Source organism: Xiphophorus hellerii, chromosome 11 (assembly GCF_003331165.1).
Source record: "Xiphophorus hellerii strain 12219 chromosome 11, Xiphophorus_hellerii-4.1, whole genome shotgun sequence".
Classification (NCBI taxonomy): Eukaryota; Metazoa; Chordata; class Actinopteri; order Cyprinodontiformes; family Poeciliidae; genus Xiphophorus; species Xiphophorus hellerii.
The window spans coordinates 26,162,109-26,185,086 of record NC_045682.1 but is presented as its reverse complement, the minus strand read 5'-3'; the positions used below and the strand labels follow the sequence as shown (position 1 = coordinate 26,185,086).

Here is a 22,978-nt window from a genome sequence, read left to right as displayed (position 1 = left end):
AGTAATACCTGTTGGCTGTGTACCTTTTTCTACAACACTTTTGCCTTCCACTAAACTCTCCATTAATATCCTTGAATGCAGCACTATGTGAACAACCTGCTTCAGTAGCAGTGACCGTTTGTGACTTTCCAAACATAGTTTTTCACCTGAAATCACAAAAATCATTCACATTTTCTAACAGACAGAATATTGGGATTCATTATGACCTAGGCTAATGTAATCGAACAAAAGTAAACACTGAAAAGTATAGATTGTTTTGTTGAATCTTTGTAAAAGAATTTTACATTTTTTATTGATTTGCATAATTGACCTATTGATGTTCTTACTTATTGAGCTGAAACTGTATATTAGATCAACACAATTTAACAAAGCGGATTCCCAACATGTTAGGTTTTGCAGAGTTGTAATTTGCCCCCCAGACACATGAGGGTGCCATTGGCTTAATCAAGAAGAAACCTGTTGGCTCTCTGTCTGCGCCGTCCTTTCTCTAGCTCTTCCACATTTTCCTCTACATTACCTCCTAAACCTCTTTTTGCATTTCTTGCCCTTTAAGTCTTTTTGATTAGTGTTTTCATACTGTTTTTACATTTTACAAAGCATAAATGCTTCTAAAAGAAGAGCATTCTGTCTCTTGTGACTTAACAACTTTTTAAAAAAGCTTTGGACTAATCCTAACCCTAAACTGATAATATATTTTTCAAGTTTTTCACCTTAAATCTCCACTACTATTATAACAGGCTGAGAAGTTTTACTTACTTAGCAGCAGAGGCTGCAGGATGTGTCTGTGCTTTCTGGTCAGAGTGCGTCTGGATGAGTGATGTCCTGTATCGGGGCAGTGGATCATGATTGGCGCAGAGCGTGGGAGCAAGAAGAAGATGAATGTTCTCGTGCTGACAGAGTGACTAGGATCGATTGTGAACTTGTAGGAAGGCAGAGACAGATTTAGCTAATGAGACTGTTTTGGTGACTGAGATGTGAAAACACACAATGAACGCCGCTCCTCTCACAATGACTCGTCTTTTCTTCATGGATTAATGAATTCTTGCTAGCTGATGAATTTTTCAGGGAACGTACATCATCTGCCTACGATCCTTTTATGGTGAAAAATCTGATCTGAGCAGCTGATCATCAGATTTCAGCAGATTAGAATCAGATCTCTGGCACGTGCAACAGAACACGTTTCTCACTTGGGGTCGGGGGGATATCTAATTTTCATATTCAAATCAGTCTGAAAGTTTTTTTTAAAGGTGTTTTTTTTTTTTTTTTACTTCTACGGTGTTTTGCAAATAAAATGTCATGATTACAGGTATTCTTTACTTATAAGGCATTTTGTTCCTGTGCAAAATGTGGTATTATGATGTGCTTCTTCATGTGCATTTGGCCAGTACTGGGAAATTTGTTGATCTAACAGCCTCTAACTGAAAATGTTTGCCACTTACCATAAAATTTAAAACGGTAATGTCCCTTTTGTGTGTGTGTGTGTGTGTGTGCGCGCGTGTGTGTGTGTGTGCGCGTGTGCAGACAAGGCATAATCACCATGCAGGCTCTGTCAGAGGAGGATCGCAGGTTGTGGATGGAGGCTATGGACGGTAGAGAACCGGTAGGTTGCCATGGTTACTAGTTTGTGCTTATATGACGAAGACAAACAGCGATGGAGACAAAGGAGGAGAGAAGGGGACATCATGTCCTCTGAGCTTTTGTGCAACTTTTTCACATGTACAACAAATGGTTTAGTTGAGGCTTACAAACTTTACGTTTTGCTACGTTTAACTGTTTTAGTGCTGCTCTCTGCACCCACATTCAGAACCGTTCATGTCTTGACACCTCCCTCATGTCCGCATGCAAACGGGCAAAGGTAATTGACACCACGCAAGCTGGAACGTGCAGCTGCAGAACTTGGGCGACCCGTCATAAAATAAAATGCTTGTGTTTTCTACCTCATCTTTAAAGCCACCTTTGATGTTCAGACATGTTTGTTTTGTAACTCTTATAGTTTAATCAGTTCAGTCTGATTGAGCATTACAGCAGGACAAAGCCACACTTGAAAAAGAAGTTCTTAACATAAGCTTTATTTTCAAATTTTTATCCACTTTGTTGTTTTTTTTCATGTGAAAAGCTTAGGAATGTTCACTTTATTTTAAAAAGGCTTTAATAATTTAATTTAGTTTAGTTTAGTGCTTATTTGTGTCTATTCAGCTTTGTATGTTACAGTCAAAAATTTCAGTCTGTAGATGGGCAAAACTTGTAGACATACCCCAAAGGATGTGCAGCTGCAATTGCAGCAGATTATGTTATGTATTGACTCGAGGCAAACCTAAATATAAATGCATGTCACACTTCTTTTTATGTGTATTTATAGAAGTGTTGAAAACCACGCATCATTTATGCCTCACCTCACAATTATCCACTGCTTTGTGTTAGTTTGTGATAGTAAATCCCTCTTAAGTACAGGGATGTTTGCGGAAAATGTTAAAGGGGTGTGAAAATGTTTTCAACACCCTTTGAAACTTGAAAGTTTGAAATTGCTGACTTAAACCCTTTTTGGACTGAGCAGAACATTTATTCGCATGGATGTGACCTTACCTCATTACTGCTGATAAAACACTGATTATTTACACAGTTGTTTTCATGAGTCACATTGCTATCTCAACTTCTTTTTTGAGATAAAACCAGAAACTGTCAAATTTTTACCTTTGACTTTGTAAAAACCAAAAACATTTAAGTGCATAAATACTCATCCTTGAGCGTAAATTACTTTATCAAATAAAAAAAAAGTTTTATGAATAAAAGTCATTTAATTTTGCTATAGACAACACACAAAAGCAATCATTTTCTATTTTTCTGTGCACATATGGCTAATTGGATTTACAGGGTGTTCCAAAACCAAAATTAAATGTGATGTCTGGATGCATTTTCCCAATAGCATATACATATTAATAACCTGTTAAAGATTTTGCATTTGTGCCAAGAGGGAAGGTTTGCTAATGAAAGTTTTATTCATGAGAAAGAATAACTTTTTCTCTATTGTTCTCCTTTGTTTTCAGGTGTACAATCTCAACAAAGACAACCAAACTGAAGGGAGTGAGTAGATCAATTTAAACATTTATTTATATAAAGGGTTTGGAGATGAATATATTTGAACTGGAAACACATTTTTAACCATGATGCAGTGAGTTGCTTCTCATGTCTAAACAAACATGTTGAAAAGCACAGTTCAGTTGTGAGAAAAAAAATCATCAGACCCTTTCAGCTGACCTCAGGGTGGGATTTAGACATGTTCTTCTTAACTCAATGGCAGCTTTGTCCATTTGTCAGAACACATCTGGACTTTGCTCAGTTGTGAACCCTAAAAGTGGAGTTGGTGTGCATAAAATTTGTCTATAAGATATATATATATTTCTTAAATGTATGACAGAGAAAATGGACCCGATAAGCAAAGGTAATGTTATTACAGTAATGTTTTTTTACATACACAAATAACTCCCTATATACTAAACATTCTTATAGCTTTGAGATCACCATATATAAATGAGGTAAACTGAAAATAATGCTATTAATTTAGGGAGAGCAAAGTTTTTGAGTAAAGTAAAACAAAAACATATGATGTGATGACAGATGAGGGCTTAAGAGTAAAAGAAAATAGGTGACCATTGATGCCTTTCTCATGTGGGGTTGTTTAATCTGGTCAGATTTAGGTTCCCGGATGAATAAAAACTGAGATGAATGGCCTGCCGGAATACTACAATTGAATAGATTTTTGATTTTCCTAAAAATATTTAGGAATGTAATTAACTTTTTGCAGCTGTCCAACTGTCCAAAAGTTTCAAATCAAGCTATTAGCCCAAAAGAAAAGCTTGAAAAGAGAAGAAATGTTTTCAAACTGTATAAAAATCTAAAGTAGGAAGAGCCTGTCATCATGTATTTTTTATAAGCTGCTAATTGCCTCATGATCCTTGTTTGTCTCTCATCAACAGTGGCCCAGCTGGATGTTACTGGGTTCAACGTCATGAAAAAATTCATCTACGCTTTGGAAACTCGAGGTATAATGTTAACAGTATATCTGTTTGGTTGATCTCCTGCTTCATTCATGTGGTTTATTTTACTTTTGCATATATTTAGCTGACATCTGCTTGCCCCAGTTGGCATGGAATTCTTTTATTGTATGTTTATTTAAGGAAAGTGCTTTATGTAAAAATCCATTTATAAAATTTTGTTGAGCTCCTAAGGTAGCTCTGAGAAGTCTTAGAAAAGGGATACAACTTTGTAAATCATTACTCTATTATATCTGGTGCACATGATCTATTTACTGAGCCTTTCATCAAGCTGTACCAAAACAGACGTAACTGTCAAACAAAACCAAACAACGAAAAAAAAAAAATGTCCATGAACCGGTACACACTGAGGGAATTAATACTGTGGATTTGATCCAGGTATACTAACAGAATGACACTATATATGTAAATATTGGTGTTTCTATTGTTGGAATAACACTTTTATGTACTTAATGTGGCTTCCTTGACATTGCAAGCCATATTGAAAAAGTTTAAGTCTGGCACGAATGTAATTGAAGCTGAAACCTTATGAGTACGCATCTCTTTGATGTTTCTGGACACTCCTGGCCTTCAGATGTTCCCCTAAAATGTCACAGTAAAGGTCTGCATGTTAAAAAAAAAACAAGAAAAAAAAACACCACCTTATTTCATCCAATGGTGAAGATCAAAGCTGTAAATGGGGTGTGTTTGCTAAATGCTACTGAGATTCAGCTAAAATTGTGTACTTTGACCTCATTACTAAAATATTGAGCTCTTCAACAACAACCTCTCCAAATTAGTTTGGGAATCAAAGTATGAATATCTGGATATTTATGGAGAAGCCCCTCATGCTCACTGTTAGGCACGGTGTAGAGTAAGTCATACTGTGGGCCTGTTTCTGTTCCCTAGGCTCTAGGGACCTTGTTAGAGTGAATGGCATTCTCAGCTCTTGACATTGTTACTCCAATAAATTATATATTTATTTTGTGCTTGTATGACATTATGGGTCCAACTATTTGTGAAGGATACTGTACCTCTAAAAGGCAAATTTAATTATAAAATATAAAAAAAAACAGTTTTTTGTGTTTCAGTTCAATACAACAGATCTACTCAAGAACGATCAAGCTTCTATATTCCTTATTTAATAATTACCTAAAATGTCTGCAGTACAACTTCCTTATTTCATTTCTGCGTCTTCAGGTATTGATGAGCAGGGTCTGTACAGAATCGTTGGCGTAAGCTCCAAAGTACAAAAACTACTGAGCTTGACTATGGGTAAACACTGAAACACACACATTAAAGCATGTACAAATCCATTTAGGGGAAACTGAGTCATATCTTTGTATTTCAGATCCTAAGACGTGTGCTGACGTGGAGCTGGACAACCCAGAGTGGGAGATTAAAACAATAACGAGTGCCATCAAGCATTATCTGAGGTGTGTGTGGCAAAAATGGGCTCATTTCATTTATATCTCTTTAATAACTGGACACTCTTTGCTTGATTCATCTCTTCAGGAGACAGGCTATTTTAATTGCTTTATTACCTGAGTAGATATTGGCTTACGTGACATCTGTTTTCCAGGATGCTGCCTGCGCCTCTCATGACGTACCAGTACCAGAGGAGTTTCATCAAAGCCGCCAGTAAGTCTCTTCTTATTGTGCACCTAATTTGCCTCCCAAATGCTCATGAAAACAGGACAGACAGCTATTCAAAAAAAGGATACACAAAGTCTTACAAAGAGCAATCCAGTGGCTGACTTTTTGGTTTGTTGCTGATTTCAGATGAAATCCTCTTGAATCGTCCCAGACAGTTTTGGTACGGATTAAGCATGGATTTTGATATTTTCGTTGTAGTATGTGAGTTTTCGTGATGAGTTTAAAAACACAACATAATCTGAACCAGCATATGAATGAGATAAATGGGGATTATTTTAGCCTTTTGGTTCTTTTTTTGTGATGTCTGTGACAGAGATTACCTCCAGCTTGCGTGTGTGTGCTTGTGCGGATGAGAAGTATACAGAATTTAACATGAAGGACGAAAGCTACAGGTTACTGAACTTAATGGTACAAACTAGCAGAAGTCTATTTTTTGGGGTTATTTATTGCAAAAGCCCAACTTAAAAAAAATATGCGTTTCATATGTAGAGCGCCTATTGAAGGAAAAAAAACCCACTTGGCTTATTCTGCTTTTTAAAAGATTGATTATCTCCAGTGTCCAACAGCCAAAGCAATCGTTTCGGTCCAGTGCATTCCTCGCCTGCTGCTGCTGGGATACAAAATAAACTCTTACAAGCAGAGGCTGGTCCACATTTCCTTCCACAAGTCATCAGAACCATCAGATCCGCTTGGAGTTTTTAAGTATTTTTATAGAAATTTGAAGTATTCAGTCAAGATTTATAAGTTTAATTTGTTATAAAAAACAGTATGGTCATCCACCTGATGAAGATGAAGAAAGGAGAGCATCAATCAGTGAAGCAGCGTAAAGGTCTGTGGTAGCTCTGGAGGAGCTGCAGCTACAATGAGCTGCCTCAGATAAAAACCTATTTCTGTGTTAGTATGGCACAATTAAAGTCCAGACCCACCTAACATTTTATGTCAAATGTTAGAAAATACCATTTACTGATGCAACCCATCCAATATGACTGAGTTTCAGTACAAGCAAAAATATCATCTCTAGATTTGTACTTCGGTTGTAGAGACATTCCCTAAAATACTTATCGCTGTTGTGGCTGTGAAAGGCAGTTATGCAAAGTAGTGACTCTGTGGGGTGGTTGACTACAAATGCATGCCACACTTTTCAGATCTTTATTTATGAAAATTAAAAATAATTTATTCTAAGACTAAGGTCTGTGGTTGGAAGTTGACAGTATGTGAAAATGTTACAGTGGACATGAATATTTTTCAAATCAGTGCATGTTTATATGCTCTTCTTTATCATTTTTTCTTTTTTTTTTTACTTTATTAAAAAAAAAAGAAAGATCAAGTGTATTTTATTTTAATTGAGTTTAGCCTAAAAGGATGGGCAGACAGGTCTTCTATGTTTGACTGTTAATCCTTTGGAAAGCTCAGCTGCAATGGGAATGAACTCCAGGAAATAACTCTGTGTCCCTGGCAACACTGCCAGGAAGCAGCTCCATATGTAGCCAAGCCAACCGAGAGAGAATAAAAGGGCTGTTTCTATATGTTTGCCTGTGTTAGGCTTGTGGAGTTTTAGCGATATTTAAATGTGGAACATTCCTCCATGTAACGCTTGGAATTGTTGTTTAATTTGCCTATATTGAAATTTTGCACTATTTTTGGAAAGTCTCTGGTTATGTTAGAATTTGCACGGCATGAATCGGTACATGGAAGAATGCGGCTGAGTTCTCGTTATTTTTTTCGTCTCCTGGCTCATCCCTCAGTGCTATGAGGACGCTGTCCTGGTTTGAACTCCCGCTACAGACTCCTCCCTCGCTCCTTCTCTCTTTCACATCCCAACTCGTTCCTCCCACCACCATCGCTCATTTTGCTCCTCCTCAAGTTTCCTCTTTGTTTACTCTCATCCTGTGTCAAATATCAGATTTAGACAAAAAAAATAAGAGACAGGGGTTGAAGTAAAAGAAAGAGATGTTGTGGGAACTGGTTTGGTGTAGAAGGAAGGAAAAATGAGGAGTAGAAGGTGTGGTAGGATGGAATCTGACTTCTAATACCTGTCTTTTGTGCTCACTCACAGGAGAATACCAGTTTATTAACTTTACTGGGTGCTTACATCTGCTTGTAGCATGTTTTTTCCATGAACCTATTAACTTCCTCTGTACAGTTTAACTAATATGATTCTTTCCTAATACTTTTCTGTGAGGTTACACTTTTAAACCCTCTAAAACCTAAGCAAATATCCAATAAATTTATGCTAGTGTTTTATATTAAATTGAGTGAAGAAATGAGAAGCAATACAGTGGCAGTAGAGAACCTCTTGGCAATCAGTTTGGATTTTCCTATTAAACAAATATTAACTGATATTTATCTTTTTAAATCATTGCTTGGTTTCACCTGATAGGTGAAAGGATTTTTATTTTGCTCTTGGTTATAGAGAATCGGTGAGACACAGTCAATGCTTGATCAAGCAATATCTCTAAAACTGTTGACTGGTGCCTTTAAAACATATTTAATATGCAATTGGTGCCTTTAACTCAAATTGAATGTTGTTCTTGACAGAGAGGTCATGGGACTTTATCTGGAGAATGTTTTGTCAGAGGAATAACTCCTCTAAATGGAGTAGTTTTTAAAATCAACTTGATGGTGCTGATGGCATCAGATGTCATCTGTGTAAGTTGTTAAATAGAAAACGATGGGGACGTTCTTCTTCACTTGTTTGACACCATTGATGTGCGTTGCCCTTTATTCTCTCCCCTCATGTCAGTTCAGAGCTGAACTCTCTGTATCCACTAATTTGTAAAGCAAATATCTTCATGCCCTGATGGAAAAGATTTGCATAACTGAAAAACTATGAACAGCTTGAAATTATTTCTCAAACACTTCCTGTTTTTTCCACACAACTACATTCCTGCTTTTTGCAGACAGGGCCTCACAAAAATATTCTTATTCTTTGAACTTTTTAAAAATTTGTCATGTTATGACAACAAATGTAAACATAATTTATTGATTTCTTAAGAAAAATATTCTTGGGTCTGTTCACAGTTAAAACCACGTGAAAAAAAATAATGAAATATCCACAAAATTCTTATTTCTTCATTAAACAATGTTCATGTGTTGATGTCTGATTAAATTTTCTTTATCTCTGTGGAGAAAGGATTTAATTGCATTTAAGAAAAAATAACCAGGCTGGTTTTCACTGGTAGGTTAGGATGTTTCTCCGACATGAGCACAGCCACAGCACACCAGCAATCTTGAGCTTGAATGACAGCATGCACTAAATGTGGGAAGGATGTGAGCACCATGTACAAAAGCATGATTGACACTGTTAAGACATTCCTCCTGGCTCTGATTGGTTGTTTCTGGGAGCGATGTATTTCTGCAAATGGCAGTAGGACCACTGGGAGGATACAGGGAAACTTGATTTTTTTCACAGATTGAATATCTGTTTCATATTCTACTATCAGGATCTACTAACAGTTTTGACAAATAAGTGAAAAAACTTATTTTTATAAACATTCCCTACTGCAGTTTGTAGTGTTCATGTTAGGAAATGATAAGTAGGTGTCATATTTCTGATCAGATGACTGTGTTGACATTAAATGTTTATTAGGACATGTTTAAGATGTCTTGCACTACTCTTCTTATACTCTCAATAATAGTTTTGGTTTATATTTTAGTCTTTGGCCTTTGCAGCAATTGACTTGATAGGGAGATACTTTTAGTAGTAGAGTGTGTGAAAAAGGTTTCCAGCCCTGCAGTCGAGTCGGTGTTGCATTACTCCCTGCTGACAGCCAGATCCTGAGGGCTGATCTACTGTCACCTTTCTATTGACTTACAGCTGTGATGCTTTAATAGCAGGTCTGTCGGCCTTAACCATTAACAAGCAAAGTCTCCAGCAGCTCTGACCAAAGAGATGAGTGAGCTCCAGCAAATTAATAGGTTACAGTGTTAATGTAAGGTTTACAGTGTTAATATCAAAATTTGTATGGATAGTTTTGATATGTGACTTGAATATTTATGCCATTGTGCCAGTTTAATAAATGCAACTTCCAGACTTTATGTGCATTAATAAACACTCTTTAATGCTAAAACACCTTCACTTTTTTAGCCACTAATATATTTATACCACATATCAACATCGGCTCAGGTTGTCATATTGTTGCATCCCTAATTAATATAAACATAAATCGGGCAATGGTATGGATAATTCTGGATTTAACTTTACATCTATGCGTATTTACAAATGCTGATTCTAATTTCTGGTTCAATAAAAAATGTTGCCTGTAAATGAGCTTTACTTTTTTTTATACAACTCATTAGTAAAACTTTTTTTGAGTATTTGTCACTTCTGACTAACAAATAATATCTTTTTATCAACAGTGCAGAGTTACATAACAATTCACTTAAAACTAAGAAAGAATGACAACATATCCACTTTTTAAGCCATAATAGCTATGTGATTTTATTTCCTTTTGTGGGCACCATAAAACATAAAAGTGCAACATATGACAGTAACAATGTTGTTAATATATTTGCATTGTCAGTCAATGAATTAGTTTATTGGTAAATGATCTTAATAAATAAATGCACCTATGTGCAACAATATTTGGATGAAGCACTGAATGAGTTCATCATATTGTAATATTCCTGGTCAGCTGCTACATAATTGATTCATTCCTTTATATATTTTATAAAGTCCTGATTCCTGCATATAACCCATTGCTGTCATATGTGTCTTTCTTCAGAGATGGACAACCCAGAGGCCAGAGTGACAGAGATCCATGCTCTTGTTCACCGATTACCTGAGAAGAACAGACAGATGTTGGAGCTGCTGATGAAACACCTGTCCAAGTAGGTGGAGATAACACACAGGCGGAGATGAGCTGCACTCTGTTACATTTAAATTCTGGACCTGTAATGATACCAGTGATAGTGAATCTGTGTCCTGCAATCTGTTTGGTGGAGTCCAGTATCTCTTGATTGGTTCTGCCATCAATCTTGGGAAAAAAAAACAACAACTTAGACTCAGTATAATTTCTATGTAGTTAGATGCATTGTGGGTTTACAATAGAAACCCTGGAGCCAACAGGAGAATCTCTTTTCTCAGGTTTTCTGTTCCAGGGAAGGATTGGAAGTAATCAGCAAAAGTAATCAAATCAGAAAAAAAAAAGACTATACCAGAAGAAAATTAAAGATATTGGATCTGCTAGTTAGAGTCCAGAACCAAATTTGACCAAAAATGTATTTGCAGTCACCTGAGAAGGGCTAGCAGAGATAAGCTGTTTCTGCCAGGAATTTTTAGTCTCACACTGAAAAATTAAAAGAATATCACAAATACAGATTTTGGTTTATTACGATACAAAAAATCAGAAATTTAACTTTAATTAAATTTTGCATGCACAGTAGACATATTGCATGATGATGTTTAGGTGGTTTTACTTAAAATTCTCTAACTTGGAAGTGAAAAAATCTGACTTCTGGATACAAACCATTATCAAAATCTAGTCTTTGGCCTCTGACCATTCCTTATAAATGCTTTTCTCCCTCACCACATATGCAACATATTAAATTAATACACTTTAATACTCTGGAGAAATCTATTGAATTATAAATGCATGCATTTATTGATTGCTGTATAATCAAAATGAGCCCCAGCCTAAAAAACAACTCATGGCATGACAATAGTGGCTTATGTGTGATTATTCTGCTAAAGTATTCCACTGACATTGTGTATTCAGTCTAAACCTGCATCTAAGCCCAGTGGATTTATCAGGCTTTCCTTCTGAAGCTGTAGCATGATGCAATCTGTGATAAATGGGCCATCATCCATGTTTATACTACCTGTGGGTGAGCGCATGCAGGCCTTTTGGTAGCGAGCATATTTCCACAAGCTTTGTTGGATTATAGCTGTCGATGGCCATCATCATAACCGCTTTATAGATATGGTGACTGTATCAGAGCACACCTTTGATCTTTGCAGTTTTCTGTTCCTATCAACCTGCAGATTGTTTTCATCATTGCTAAAGATGAGATAGTGTTTATATATGTAAAAGGTCAAATGCATAAATGAGTCCAACCATTTGTAAATCATTGACAGAATTCAGTTCAATCAATGAAAAAGAAATACAGAACGGTCAAGGTCATTTTAGTATTTTCACCATTATTGTCTTATTTTTTTTAACATATTTTTATTGGTAGATTCACTTGCTTTAACTAACTTCAGATTGTTTTAATTGTGAAATATATTGCAGAAGCAAAAACATGCCTTAGACAGAAAACTGCTTTGACTTTCCCAGCCTTCCTCTATGTTTTGTCCTTTTCTGACCTGCTGCTTGCAGACAGGCGATGCCCTCCTGTTCTCTGTGCTCTTTCAGCTTTTCTGCAAAGGTCCTTGTCAGGCTGTTGATTTACAATGGATTTTTATGACTTTGTGCACGGCGACAGCTGCAGCCAGGGGCATTATCCTTTCATTGCATCAGCCCATCTGTCTGCTTCTTTTTCCTGAATGCACCATCTCTTAAGTTTTAGCAGGAAATTACTTTGAATTATGACCAAGCGTCTACAATGGAGATTAAAATGCATTGTGACCTTGCAAAATATGTTCTTGGCAAAATAAACAAAATGAAACTTTTATGTTTTATATTTGAAATCACATCAGCAGATTTCAGTTCGAGCATTATGTAATGGCAGTTTGGAGCTTAAGTAAATATGCATTCCTAAAATACCAGTGTAAAATATTTACATATATGCCAATTAGCTACATTATAAATCAAATACTAGCAAATACAGAACTGTGTGGGTTGCACAAATAACACAATCAAAGTATAAACAGAGAACCTCAGAGATTTTCTGCTATTATCTGACCTGGAAACTCTAACTGTGGGTCACAGATCTCAGGAAGGCCTCACCGTAGATTCCTCTGCTGAAAAGAATGTTGTCATAATGATGCCTTTATCTTTTTTAGATTGATAAACGTAGAGTGGCAGGTTTGCTACTAAGCTGGATAGCCAAGTAGGCAGCCCAACTAGTGCAGCTAATATCATCTTGTGAGCCTCAAAGTGTTGCTCTAAGAAAAGAAGTATGACAGTGTTTTCATCCAATATTTGTAGAAATAAGGGAAATTCTGTATTTTCTGGTAAGTAATTTAATAGCTTACTCTTTCACTTACTGAGGCAAAAGCTCTTTTGAACAGACAGTAAGGATAGACGATATGACTGAAAAACATCTCAATATATTTGCTTTTCATATCAGTCAATATTAATAATTGTCATTATTGATAATTATTGATTTGTCTTCTGTTTTAAATATCTGAAACACTTCCAAATTGGTGACATGGCCTTTTCCAAATAGCCACAATTTTTTTGTTGTTAAAAATGTTCTTTAAAATTACTTGACTGCCCTCTAAAAACAATACAAGAGGTGATAATAATTTATCATGATCATTTTTCAGGTTTAATGGCTCTGAAATAGAATATTTTCTCCCTACGATTGGCAAATTCTTGTTTCTAGTTCTAAAAAATGCATTTTTAGCTAATAAATCCAGTTCAAATTTGACCTAAGCAAAGGTATAGAAAATCCCCATCATAGTAGGTGTCTCTATGCATAATGTTTTTATCCTTTCACTTTTCCTTTCTGCTATCTATCTTTTTCTATTTTTATTTATCAAAATTTCTTGGGGGGGGGGATTCAAAAAATCACAAGAAGCAGCAAATTTCAGTTCAATAAACAATGACTAGGCATTAGCACAGCACTAAGATAATTCAGTCTGTGTAATATTTTTGCATTTATTTAAATGTGGTTCTCCTTTTTCTTTGTTCTTCCTTCACAGCGTGGCCAGTCACCACCAGCAGAACCTGATGACTGTTGCCAATCTGGGCGTGGTCTTTGGGCCCACTCTGCTTCGCCCGCAGGAGGAGACGGTCGCAGCCATCATGGACATCAAGTTTCAAAACATTGTAGTGGAAATCCTCATAGAGCACCATGAGAGGGTAAGAGGAGGAGGAGGGCTGTGAGTCCAGGCATGGTCAAAAAAATTGTACAGTGAAGATTTAACTTTTATTTTTCCTCATTCATCATTATTTATTGCACCTATTAGATCTAAACATGCCCACGGTAATTGTAAGTGCACTTTAAAGTCACATGCCTCAAGCTGCTTACGCAATTCACCATGGCAACAGTATGTCTGCATGAGAGCCTGCCATTGGACACAATGTTCAGTCAATGAATGGAGCAAACAAGACGCTAGTAAAAGGTTTTTCCACCACATGCATTCATGTTGACATGAGTAAGAGAATGTGTGGTAAATAAATGCCTCACACATAAATGTAACATTTATTTTACTTACTTCATCTTTTTGAGAGTCAACAGGTGTAATTTGTGTAGATGTAACAGTAAAATGATAATATATAACTGAGCAATTAAAATTTTCAACAAAAAACTTCTTAGGTTTCGTCATTGCCACATCTTAAAAAACTAAATATGATGAACTTTCTTAAGTAATGGAATATGTCATTATTTTTCAAAGATTTGAAAGGTCAGGCTCTTTAGGTGTTCAGTGACCTAATAATTCCTCTTAGATCTGGAGGTTTAGTAACTCATGGTGGACCCAGCGACAACCTTTTTGCAAAACCTCTTTTGATCAAAGCAGCCACTTTCTGTGTGAGACATTAGAATGTGGAATTTCTTTTGTGAGGATGTGAAACTCATCCCAGTCTGGCACATTTTTTGATTAAGACTGAAGGAGTTTCTTAAAGACCAGACTTGTAGTCATGTTTAACAGCCAGCCCATGATGCTTTCTTTAATATTTATTACATTGTCTGTTTTAACTTAATGTTAGGATTTATTTTATGACATTTTGCTTTGCTATGTTGATTTATTGTCTTTTAAATTGTTTTATATAGCTAAAAGCCCATCTGGGGATGTGCATTGCAAATTAACTGAGGCTTTAAAGGTTATAGTGTCCTGCTTATGTTTATGCTTAACACTTGTTCTTTCTTTACTTCTTGCAAATAACAAAAGGAAATTAAAAAAATATATTTAATGAAATTAACCTGAATTAAACTACAACCGCTATTCTGTATTTATCAATTTATAGTTGCTCTTTTTGTTTTTTCAAACATACATTTTCAACATTGACATTTGGGAGTTTTAGTGTTTCAGGTGCATGTCTATTTGATATTTTATTTGTGTTTGTTTTTTCTTAGTTTAAAAGATGCAGGTCATCTTGTCTAAGACAGATTTAGTTATAGGTACCTGTATGTCTTTACCATACTTCAGTGTACTTTATTCACATTTAATAACACACAAAGTAATGCATAATTTTGAAGTTGAGTGTGAAGAGCAAATTATTTTGTAAGGTTGAAGTTCATAAAAAATATAAAAAGTCTTTTTCTTGTTTTAATAACATATTGAACAGTGCTGGGTATCCTATTTCAAAGGGAGTAACAAGTTTGGCTAACCAGTTGGTTGCCCCGGTTTTTATTTAGAGGTATTAGAGCTGCTTACGCACATGCCACGTCTTTCAGATATGTATTTGTAAAAGATTTTGAAATCTGTACACTTTTCCTTTCACTTTATACACTGCTCTGTATTGATCTATTACAAAAACATTCAAATAAAATACATTGAACTTAGCAGTTGTAATGTGCAAAAATCTCACACCATAGTATTTTGCAGTTTTTTTCAGCTGACATGTTGATGACTTATATAACTTCTAGTTTTCTCAAACCCAACCAGTTTGTTCACATTGCTTTTTTTTGCATAACTTTTGGTTTTCAAGCAGACAATTGCATGATAAACATTGCTTTTTAATCTGCGAACTAATTATGTCAACAGACATTTCAACAACAGCATAATGCTCCTCACAGGAAGGTTTTATAAGACTGTAAGGTTAAACAGTTCCTTCCAATTTCCTTAGAGCTGGTTTTTTTGTTTTTGTTTTTGTTTGTTTACACAGATATTCGGGGACGTGCCCAATTCGACAGGCAATTCAACAAACATGCAGCTTGACCAGTCGAGGAGGAGAAGCACTGAGAGCAAAGCACCGTCCTGCAGTGAAAGGCCTCTCACGCTATTCCACACACCAACACATTCTCAGACAGGTGAGCCCCATGCCCACAAATAACACATTTTTATACTGTTCACCTTTTACATACTTTATATATTGTCTCCTTAAGTACTCTTATTGCATAAAAGTGTCAGCTTGCAATGGTATTTGAATTATGTGACAATGTTAAGAAACACACAAGACAAAGATTTAGTTGGTCTATGTACAACTAGAATTCACACTGTTCAGTCAGGATTTTTACAATTATAGCAGCAAAACGTATGTAAATCAAGCTTTATTTTTGTAGGTGAAAAGAGGAACAGTGTTGGCAACACCCCAGCTGCTGACATGCAACACCCGGTGTCTTCCTCTACAAACTGTAACAGCAGCAGCAGCAGCAGTAGCAGCACCGGCAGCCACAATAAAACCCCCAGACACAGCCTGACCAGCAACGACGGAGAGCAGGACGGCCGACAAATCCGACCCAGCTCACTGTGAGTCAGAACGTCTCGTATATACAGTTTCACTATGCAGCTCCTTACACTGTTTAAACAGTGCCTTATAAAAGTATTTACACACCTAAACTTTTTTTTTTTTTTTTTTACATTTTGTCATGTTGGGTGCATAATATTCTAGTTTTAATATGGCAAATTTATGCCTTTAATCATGGAAACTCGTAATTCATCCAAGTTTTTTCTCATAAATGTGACGTTAATCTTAAAATTTAAAATTTTTTTGGCAGAAATGTACTCCCCCATGCCTATTTTTTTTTTCTCTTATCTACTGTGGCCCTAATATTTAGTCTGTTTTTCTTCTGTAGAAGAAAAACAGTTTATTCTGCTTAATGTTCCATGTAATTTTTAAAAAAATTTTAGCTTAATTTTATTTCACACTATCCTCACCCCACTTTTCCCTCCTCCCCCAAAAAAGCAGCATGTGGTCAAAATTCTCCAAGTCTGTGTGAGCAAACAGCAGAGGGTTTTATGTTGGAGCTAAGCATAGCTGCTGAGTTATTTTCAGCTTCTCCACTATCAACCACAATGTCCACCCTATCCTTTGTGGACAGAAACTGTGTCTTTCTAAAGCTGTTCGTCTCTTTAGTGAGGTGTGAATGTTAAAAAAGCTGCCAAAGCAAAGATAGAGCTGATAAAATGCTTGTGCTCTTGGCAGGGTTTCCTTTTGTAGAATCAGCTCCACACAGGAGGGATTTGGTGTCTGAGCTAACTTACAAATTCAATTTGTTCTTTAAAAAGAAATATTAAATGGTCATTTAGCTTTGGATTCCTTGATATCCTGGAACCAGTTACTCAGAAGATCTTTAGTTTTTCCCTTCAGTTGCTGAGAGATTCACTTTGCTTTGTTGCACAATATCTATTTTACAAAGGGAAGAGTTATTTCAGACGAATTACTTTCAGAAAGTCTATTGGCATCATGCATGATATAACTGTTTCCTCATAATCTGAGCACTGATTACATTTTACTAAATAAAAATAATTGAAGAAGAAACATGAACAGCCATATTAGCTTTTCTGCAATATTCAGCTGAGTGGCTGAGACTCTGTGAACAACCAAACAAACCGCTGACTTGTGGAAATTCCTTGTTGCTCAATGAAGCTGCCCCAAAAGCAGCAACTGGTGCTGAGAGCAGCTGGCTGGAAAACTGCCAGAGTCCTGGAAATCTTTGTCTGCTCAGTCTGCCTCAATCTAAGCAATCTGAACATTTCTAATTCTGGGTCCAATTGTTTTCAAGAAGAGCAATTTCACACAGCGTATGTAAAAAGACAACAAATGGGATTTGCAAGTGATGCAAGTGATGTAATGGACCAGGGTTGGATCTGAAGATGCTCCACTGCCACAGCGTTGTCTGAAAAGTCCCGGCAGGTTTTTTCAGGAAGGTAAATGAACTGTGGTCACAGCAGTTCAAACTAAAGGATCAGGCTACCAAGCATCACATCCTACACATAGCTACAGGGGAACAAATATGAATGGAATGTCAAGGATAGCAACAGCAAAAAGTTGACAGAAAATAGCATTAATATGGAGGAAAAAAATGTCTATTTGCTCTCCCACAATGCACTTGCTGGCAGGTTGTGCTGTTTCAAGGCAATATCTGCACTTGTTTCATATTTTAAATGTTTTGGCCAACTTAGGACCTTTGGCAAACAAAACTTGGACTATGAGTTTTGGCTTGTGTGTTTACTGTTTTGAAAACGTGGAGTCTGAGTTTCTCGATTGCATAAAAGCAATCGAGAAAAAAACTGAAAACGTACAATTTAAAAACTTCCTACAAATATTAATAGGTTTTAATAAGGTTTTTTAAAGGCTTGTAGGCCTCTAAAGCATCCCAGGAAGAGGAACTTACTTTTTTGTAGCTGACGAATAAAAATGAAAGAAAAATAAGAATCAAAAAAAGTGAAGAAAATGTTAAACTTTTTTAATTCAGTAATAATTCTCTTTCCTACCATTAGCTTTGCACAAGACTCATACTTTGTTGTTGTAGTTTATTTGTTGTCACTTTGTCATGCTTTGTGTCTGTGTACGGGTGGCTGCCTGGGCACATTTGACTGACTCCGCTAATGAGACATTAAGAAGAGAACGAGTGTTTACAGATGGATTTATTGGCACTAGCTGGTAGTTGGCTCATGTGTTACTTTAGACTTTTAAGGCTGATGTAAGAGGAGCTTGGTCTGCCATAGCTCTCATAATGTCCTTGCTGCAGCTGCCTCTGGTTTGTAATCTAACCATCTTTTTTATTTGCCTCTGTGTGGGGCCTTCCTCTGAAAGTTACACAGGTGATTGCTTCACATAATCTTTTATCATCTGCTGTTCTTTTATGATTAATGGTTTTGAGATTTTAAACTAAAAACACCTCTTGTGTGTTTCCTTTTTTTCTGTATTACTGAATCAGTCTTCATTCAGTTGTGGTAAAAGCATTGTTTTTTGCACATGGGTAATAATAGCCATTTCCCCTAGTTCTGACTAAGAAACAATAAGTTACACCTCCCTTGTGCATTCATGGCATGCGTCTTGAAGCATTTTCTACAAACAATGAAATCACAAAGATGAAAAGGCGTTAGAAAAATTTCTGTCATGTAAAGAATAATGCACAAAAGGCTGCCTGCAGTTGTCAGTGTTGCATTTGAAAATTGTTTCCTCATGACTCTCCAAATTTTCACTGATGGCTGTTTTAACAGTAAACGTAAAAGGTAACCACAGTAACAGTCTCGACGCATGATGCATAATCTGGTCTTGCTTTTCACTCAACATTCAAGCCTTTCAGCAGTGTGAGTTCATCAACAACATGCGACACCAGAGACAGCATGGTAAATTTATTGGTTGCGAATGTTGCTTGTGTTTGCTCATTTCTATATATATATACGTATATACAGACACCCACACACACACATATATGTGTATATATACAGTATATATATACAGTATATATACATATACAGTAGATATATACATATTTAAATATTGTGCTCTTTTTTCTGTCTAGGTGAAAGACATAGAAGTACATAGATGGCTTATATTCTTTGATTTATGTAACAATCCAGTTTATTTGACAAACAGTGTTACCGAAAAGTATACATACCTTCTACTGTTCCCCATTCTGTTTAGTGATTTTAAAACTAGTGGTGCACCGATTACAGTTTTCTTTTTGATCACTAATCTAATTTATGGATTCATGTGGCAGTGAATGAATACATTAAGCTGAAGCAGCAGCTGGAGAAGAACACTATGATCATAAAAATGCTTGAACATTTATATACAGTACAGACCAAAAGTTTGGACACACAGTTGTGTCCAAACTGTATATATACAGTATATATATACAGTATATATAAATGTTATATATATATATATATTTCAAATCTTTGAAAAAAAAAAAATATATATATATGTATATATATATACAGTATACTGTATATATATATATATATATATATTTTTTTTTTTTTCAAAGATTTGCTCGTTTCTAGTTTAAATCTGACACACAAGCAACATTCGCAACAAATAACGGTAAACAACACAGCGGCTTTTTTTGGCCCACTAAAGATTAGTTTTTGTTTTGAAAAAACAGACTGATGGGACGCTGATAAAGACTACTTTGTGTGCAAGTTTTTCAAAAAGGAGTTGGTCGATTGCCGAAGCTATTCAAGCGTAAAATACCATCTCAATGCAAAACATGTTGCAACAGGCCCAGGTATCCCCAACGCTAATGTCAGCACCCACAGTCCACATTTCTAAACAAGACTTTTTTTTCAAAGAAGTTACATGAATGATCAGAAGTTCCTGAAACTCTTGAACGATGAATACGTAATTTTGTCACTTATAATAGATCCTTATTTTTAATACGTCTTCTGGTAAAATTTGTATTGTATATACAATGAAACACAAAGCAAAACTATCCCTCATTATTAACTGGGCCAGCAAAACCTTTGGGTCATTTAAAAGTTTAATGAGCTGCACAAATGCCTCTGTGGTCAGAAAAGCTACTCAGATCTCAGAGGACTACTCACATTTATTTGTCTTGGCTCTCTTCATTTTTTTCCTTGTGATTGTGGGTTGTCTGTCTGTCATGTTGACCCATTGTGTACTTAGCATAATGCACAGTACATGCTAACGTTTGCACCAAATATTGAGAAACGTTCATGTTCTATTAAAGCTTTGAGATAAATAGGGAATTGCGATTTAGTTTGCTTAACACTTTCAACTGGTGTAGTTGAATCTCTTTTTTATTTTCTGTCTTCAGACTGAACCCAAAGAGTCGAGGCAGTATACCCACAAGGTAGGAAAAGTCTTCCACATGTCCTCCATCACATGTAAACTTCACAGTTTACAAGCCAGGTAGTTGAATGTGTAAATTTTGTTTTTCAGTGCAATATCTCCGAGCCCCACCTCGCCCCGTTCTCCCTCCTGGCCGATGTTCTCAGCACCTTCAAGTCCACAGCCGATCTCATCCGCGTCCAGTGACTCTTCCCCAGTCAGGTTGGTCCATGTTGGTTCTTTGTTTTGTTTTATTTAAAGCTTACAAGGTTGCTGATCCCAGAGAAATATGAGTAAAAGTTTGCCTGCAGATGTTTTTTTGGCTTAGGTCATAATTCAAAAGAAAAAACAATCAGAATTCAGCAGTAATATAAATGGCAACAAATGACTATTTCACAGTTACTACATTAAACTGAATCTGGTAAAATACCAATCACTTACTTGAGCATTTTTGCTTTCACATTTTTATAAATCAAATACAAACATCAACTGATTCTTGTATTAGTGCATAAAAATCTAGTCCAGATTTAACTAGTCTAAAAGTAATAGGTGTTAAGATACTATTGATTTATTATAGTCCCCATTCCAAAAAATGCTGATATAACCCTTCACTATAACATAAAAACTAGAAGAGTTTAATTATTTGTGGGACATAAAAAATAAAACCCAACTAAGCAAATGTTTTATGCTCAGATTAATGGGATGTTATAAAAATGTAGGTAAAGCTAACAGCTGGTAAATATGACAGTTTTATAAGCTCTAAGTATGCAGTGAGAATATAGGAATTTGGGTCTTTAGAATAAGCCTCATTTCTCCAGCTGTTGAGCAAAGTTCATCCGAGTCCTGTTAAAGTAAATGTCTTAAATGTTTATTGGGAACATTGTTCTGTGCCCTTTAGCATGATGCGACCGCTGATCTTCCTTATGAAAGGAGATCATTCAAAAGCTAAATCAGAAGATCAGGGGTTACATCCTGGATCAAGAAAGTGCTCTGAACTATTTATATATGGGCCAGACTGCAACCTTTCTTATATAAGTCCCTCTATTTAAATTGGAATAGAAAACAGCAACACCGATTGGTTGCAGTCATTCACCTAAACCTTGGCAGATGTACAGCATTTGAACACTCCACATTTAAAGACTTAGCTGCTAATACCTGGTTCTCTCTGTGACTGCTTAAAACCCAAAGTAGCCTTTCACTCAGAATGCTGTCTAGAGGAGTACCTGGTAAAGATGTATAAACCCCTTAAAAATAGATTTCTCCTTTTCATTTATGTCTAGTGAAGAATTTCTATGTTGATTTGGGTTTATGAATCATCAATTTCTTAAAAAATCAGCAGGTTTTTTTCAGGGTCTTCACCCTGATCATCCATATTGAAGTGGTTTTCCTACATTCATCCTTTGGTTCAAACCAGTAACTCCTGAATAGTTTTTATTATGTTTTTTTCTGGAAAGCTCAATACCAATGTCATTTGACTCCATAGATTTACAATTGTTATGGTAGGAGAGAAAGGCCTTTTTCCTGGCAATTTTTTTATCTACTTCAACGGCCAAATTTAGGCAAATATCTTTTTTTTTTTTATTTCTATTTTCTAACATATGATTGTTTCAAGACACATCAGAGTTTCCTGCCCCTCCCATGTAGAAGAGCAGCAAAAACTAAAGGCCTCTGTGTCCTGTTGTATTTATTCCCCAGGAAAAGGAAAAGTTATAAATTATTAATCAGAAATTTCAAGAAATTATTTAAAAAAGTAAAAAAATAAAATGAAGCTAAGTAGCTAGAAAAAATCTTCAGAAAGTTTTAATTGATAGAAAATGTTTGAAGATAGCAAAACAAGTGGCACCGTTACATTTGTAGACAGCTTTTATTTCTTTGAGTTTAATACCAAGCTGAACAGATAAGTAAAATGTAGATAATAGCCTTTTTGAATTTCTCAGTGTAACTTGCTGCTACTGCAGTAAGATCAGTTTATTTTAAATATTTTTCCGTCTTTACCAGAAGTTCCAATGATAAAATTCTAAACAAAAATGGCAGTTTAATTTATTAAAACATATATATAAACTAATTACCTGTCTTAAAAAGAATTATGCTAAATCTTGATGTTTTGCTCCAACTTTCTGTGTGCTTGTAGTATCACAGGCAGGAAGGCTCGAGCGCTGTATGCGTGCAAGGCAGAGCACGACTCAGAGCTGTCCTTCATCGCCGGGACCATCTTTGAGAATGGTGAGTCAGACGCCGGAGCTGGCAGCAGTGAAGGAGAAAGACAGGATGTGTGTTGGCGTTATAGAAGTTAATTTGTTGTGAAAACACACAGTAAGCCGTAGGGATTTGCATTTCCTCAGACTTCCTTGTTACGATTTGAAAGATTGTGTTCACCCTACAAAACACTTTCTTAATATCTGAGTAAAGGAGCTGTTTGCTTAGTTTTTATTAAGAGGTGAGAACAACCCGTGCAGACAAAGGAGGATCTTTCATTAGCTTATTTATTTTTTCTCC

The 22,978-nt window shown here is 35.9% G+C and overlaps 1 protein-coding gene across 1 annotated transcript in view; it reads left to right on the top strand.

Annotated features, from left to right (window-relative positions):
* Positions 1-22,978, top strand: part of LOC116728521 (rho GTPase-activating protein 26) — an 80,619-nt gene that overhangs the window by 48,932 nt on the left and 8,709 nt on the right. Inside the window, exons 11-23 of the mRNA XM_032576702.1 lie at positions 1,522-1,600; positions 3,045-3,081; positions 3,975-4,040; positions 5,232-5,306; positions 5,383-5,467; positions 5,614-5,672; positions 10,412-10,517; positions 13,495-13,654; positions 15,623-15,767; positions 16,020-16,206; positions 20,469-20,504; positions 20,594-20,704; positions 22,614-22,705. Of these exons, the coding sequence (XP_032432593.1) occupies positions 1,522-1,600; positions 3,045-3,081; positions 3,975-4,040; positions 5,232-5,306; positions 5,383-5,467; positions 5,614-5,672; positions 10,412-10,517; positions 13,495-13,654; positions 15,623-15,767; positions 16,020-16,206; positions 20,469-20,504; positions 20,594-20,704; positions 22,614-22,705 (1,238 nt within the window). The remainder of the gene's footprint in view (positions 1-1,521; positions 1,601-3,044; positions 3,082-3,974; positions 4,041-5,231; positions 5,307-5,382; positions 5,468-5,613; positions 5,673-10,411; positions 10,518-13,494; positions 13,655-15,622; positions 15,768-16,019; positions 16,207-20,468; positions 20,505-20,593; positions 20,705-22,613; positions 22,706-22,978) is intronic.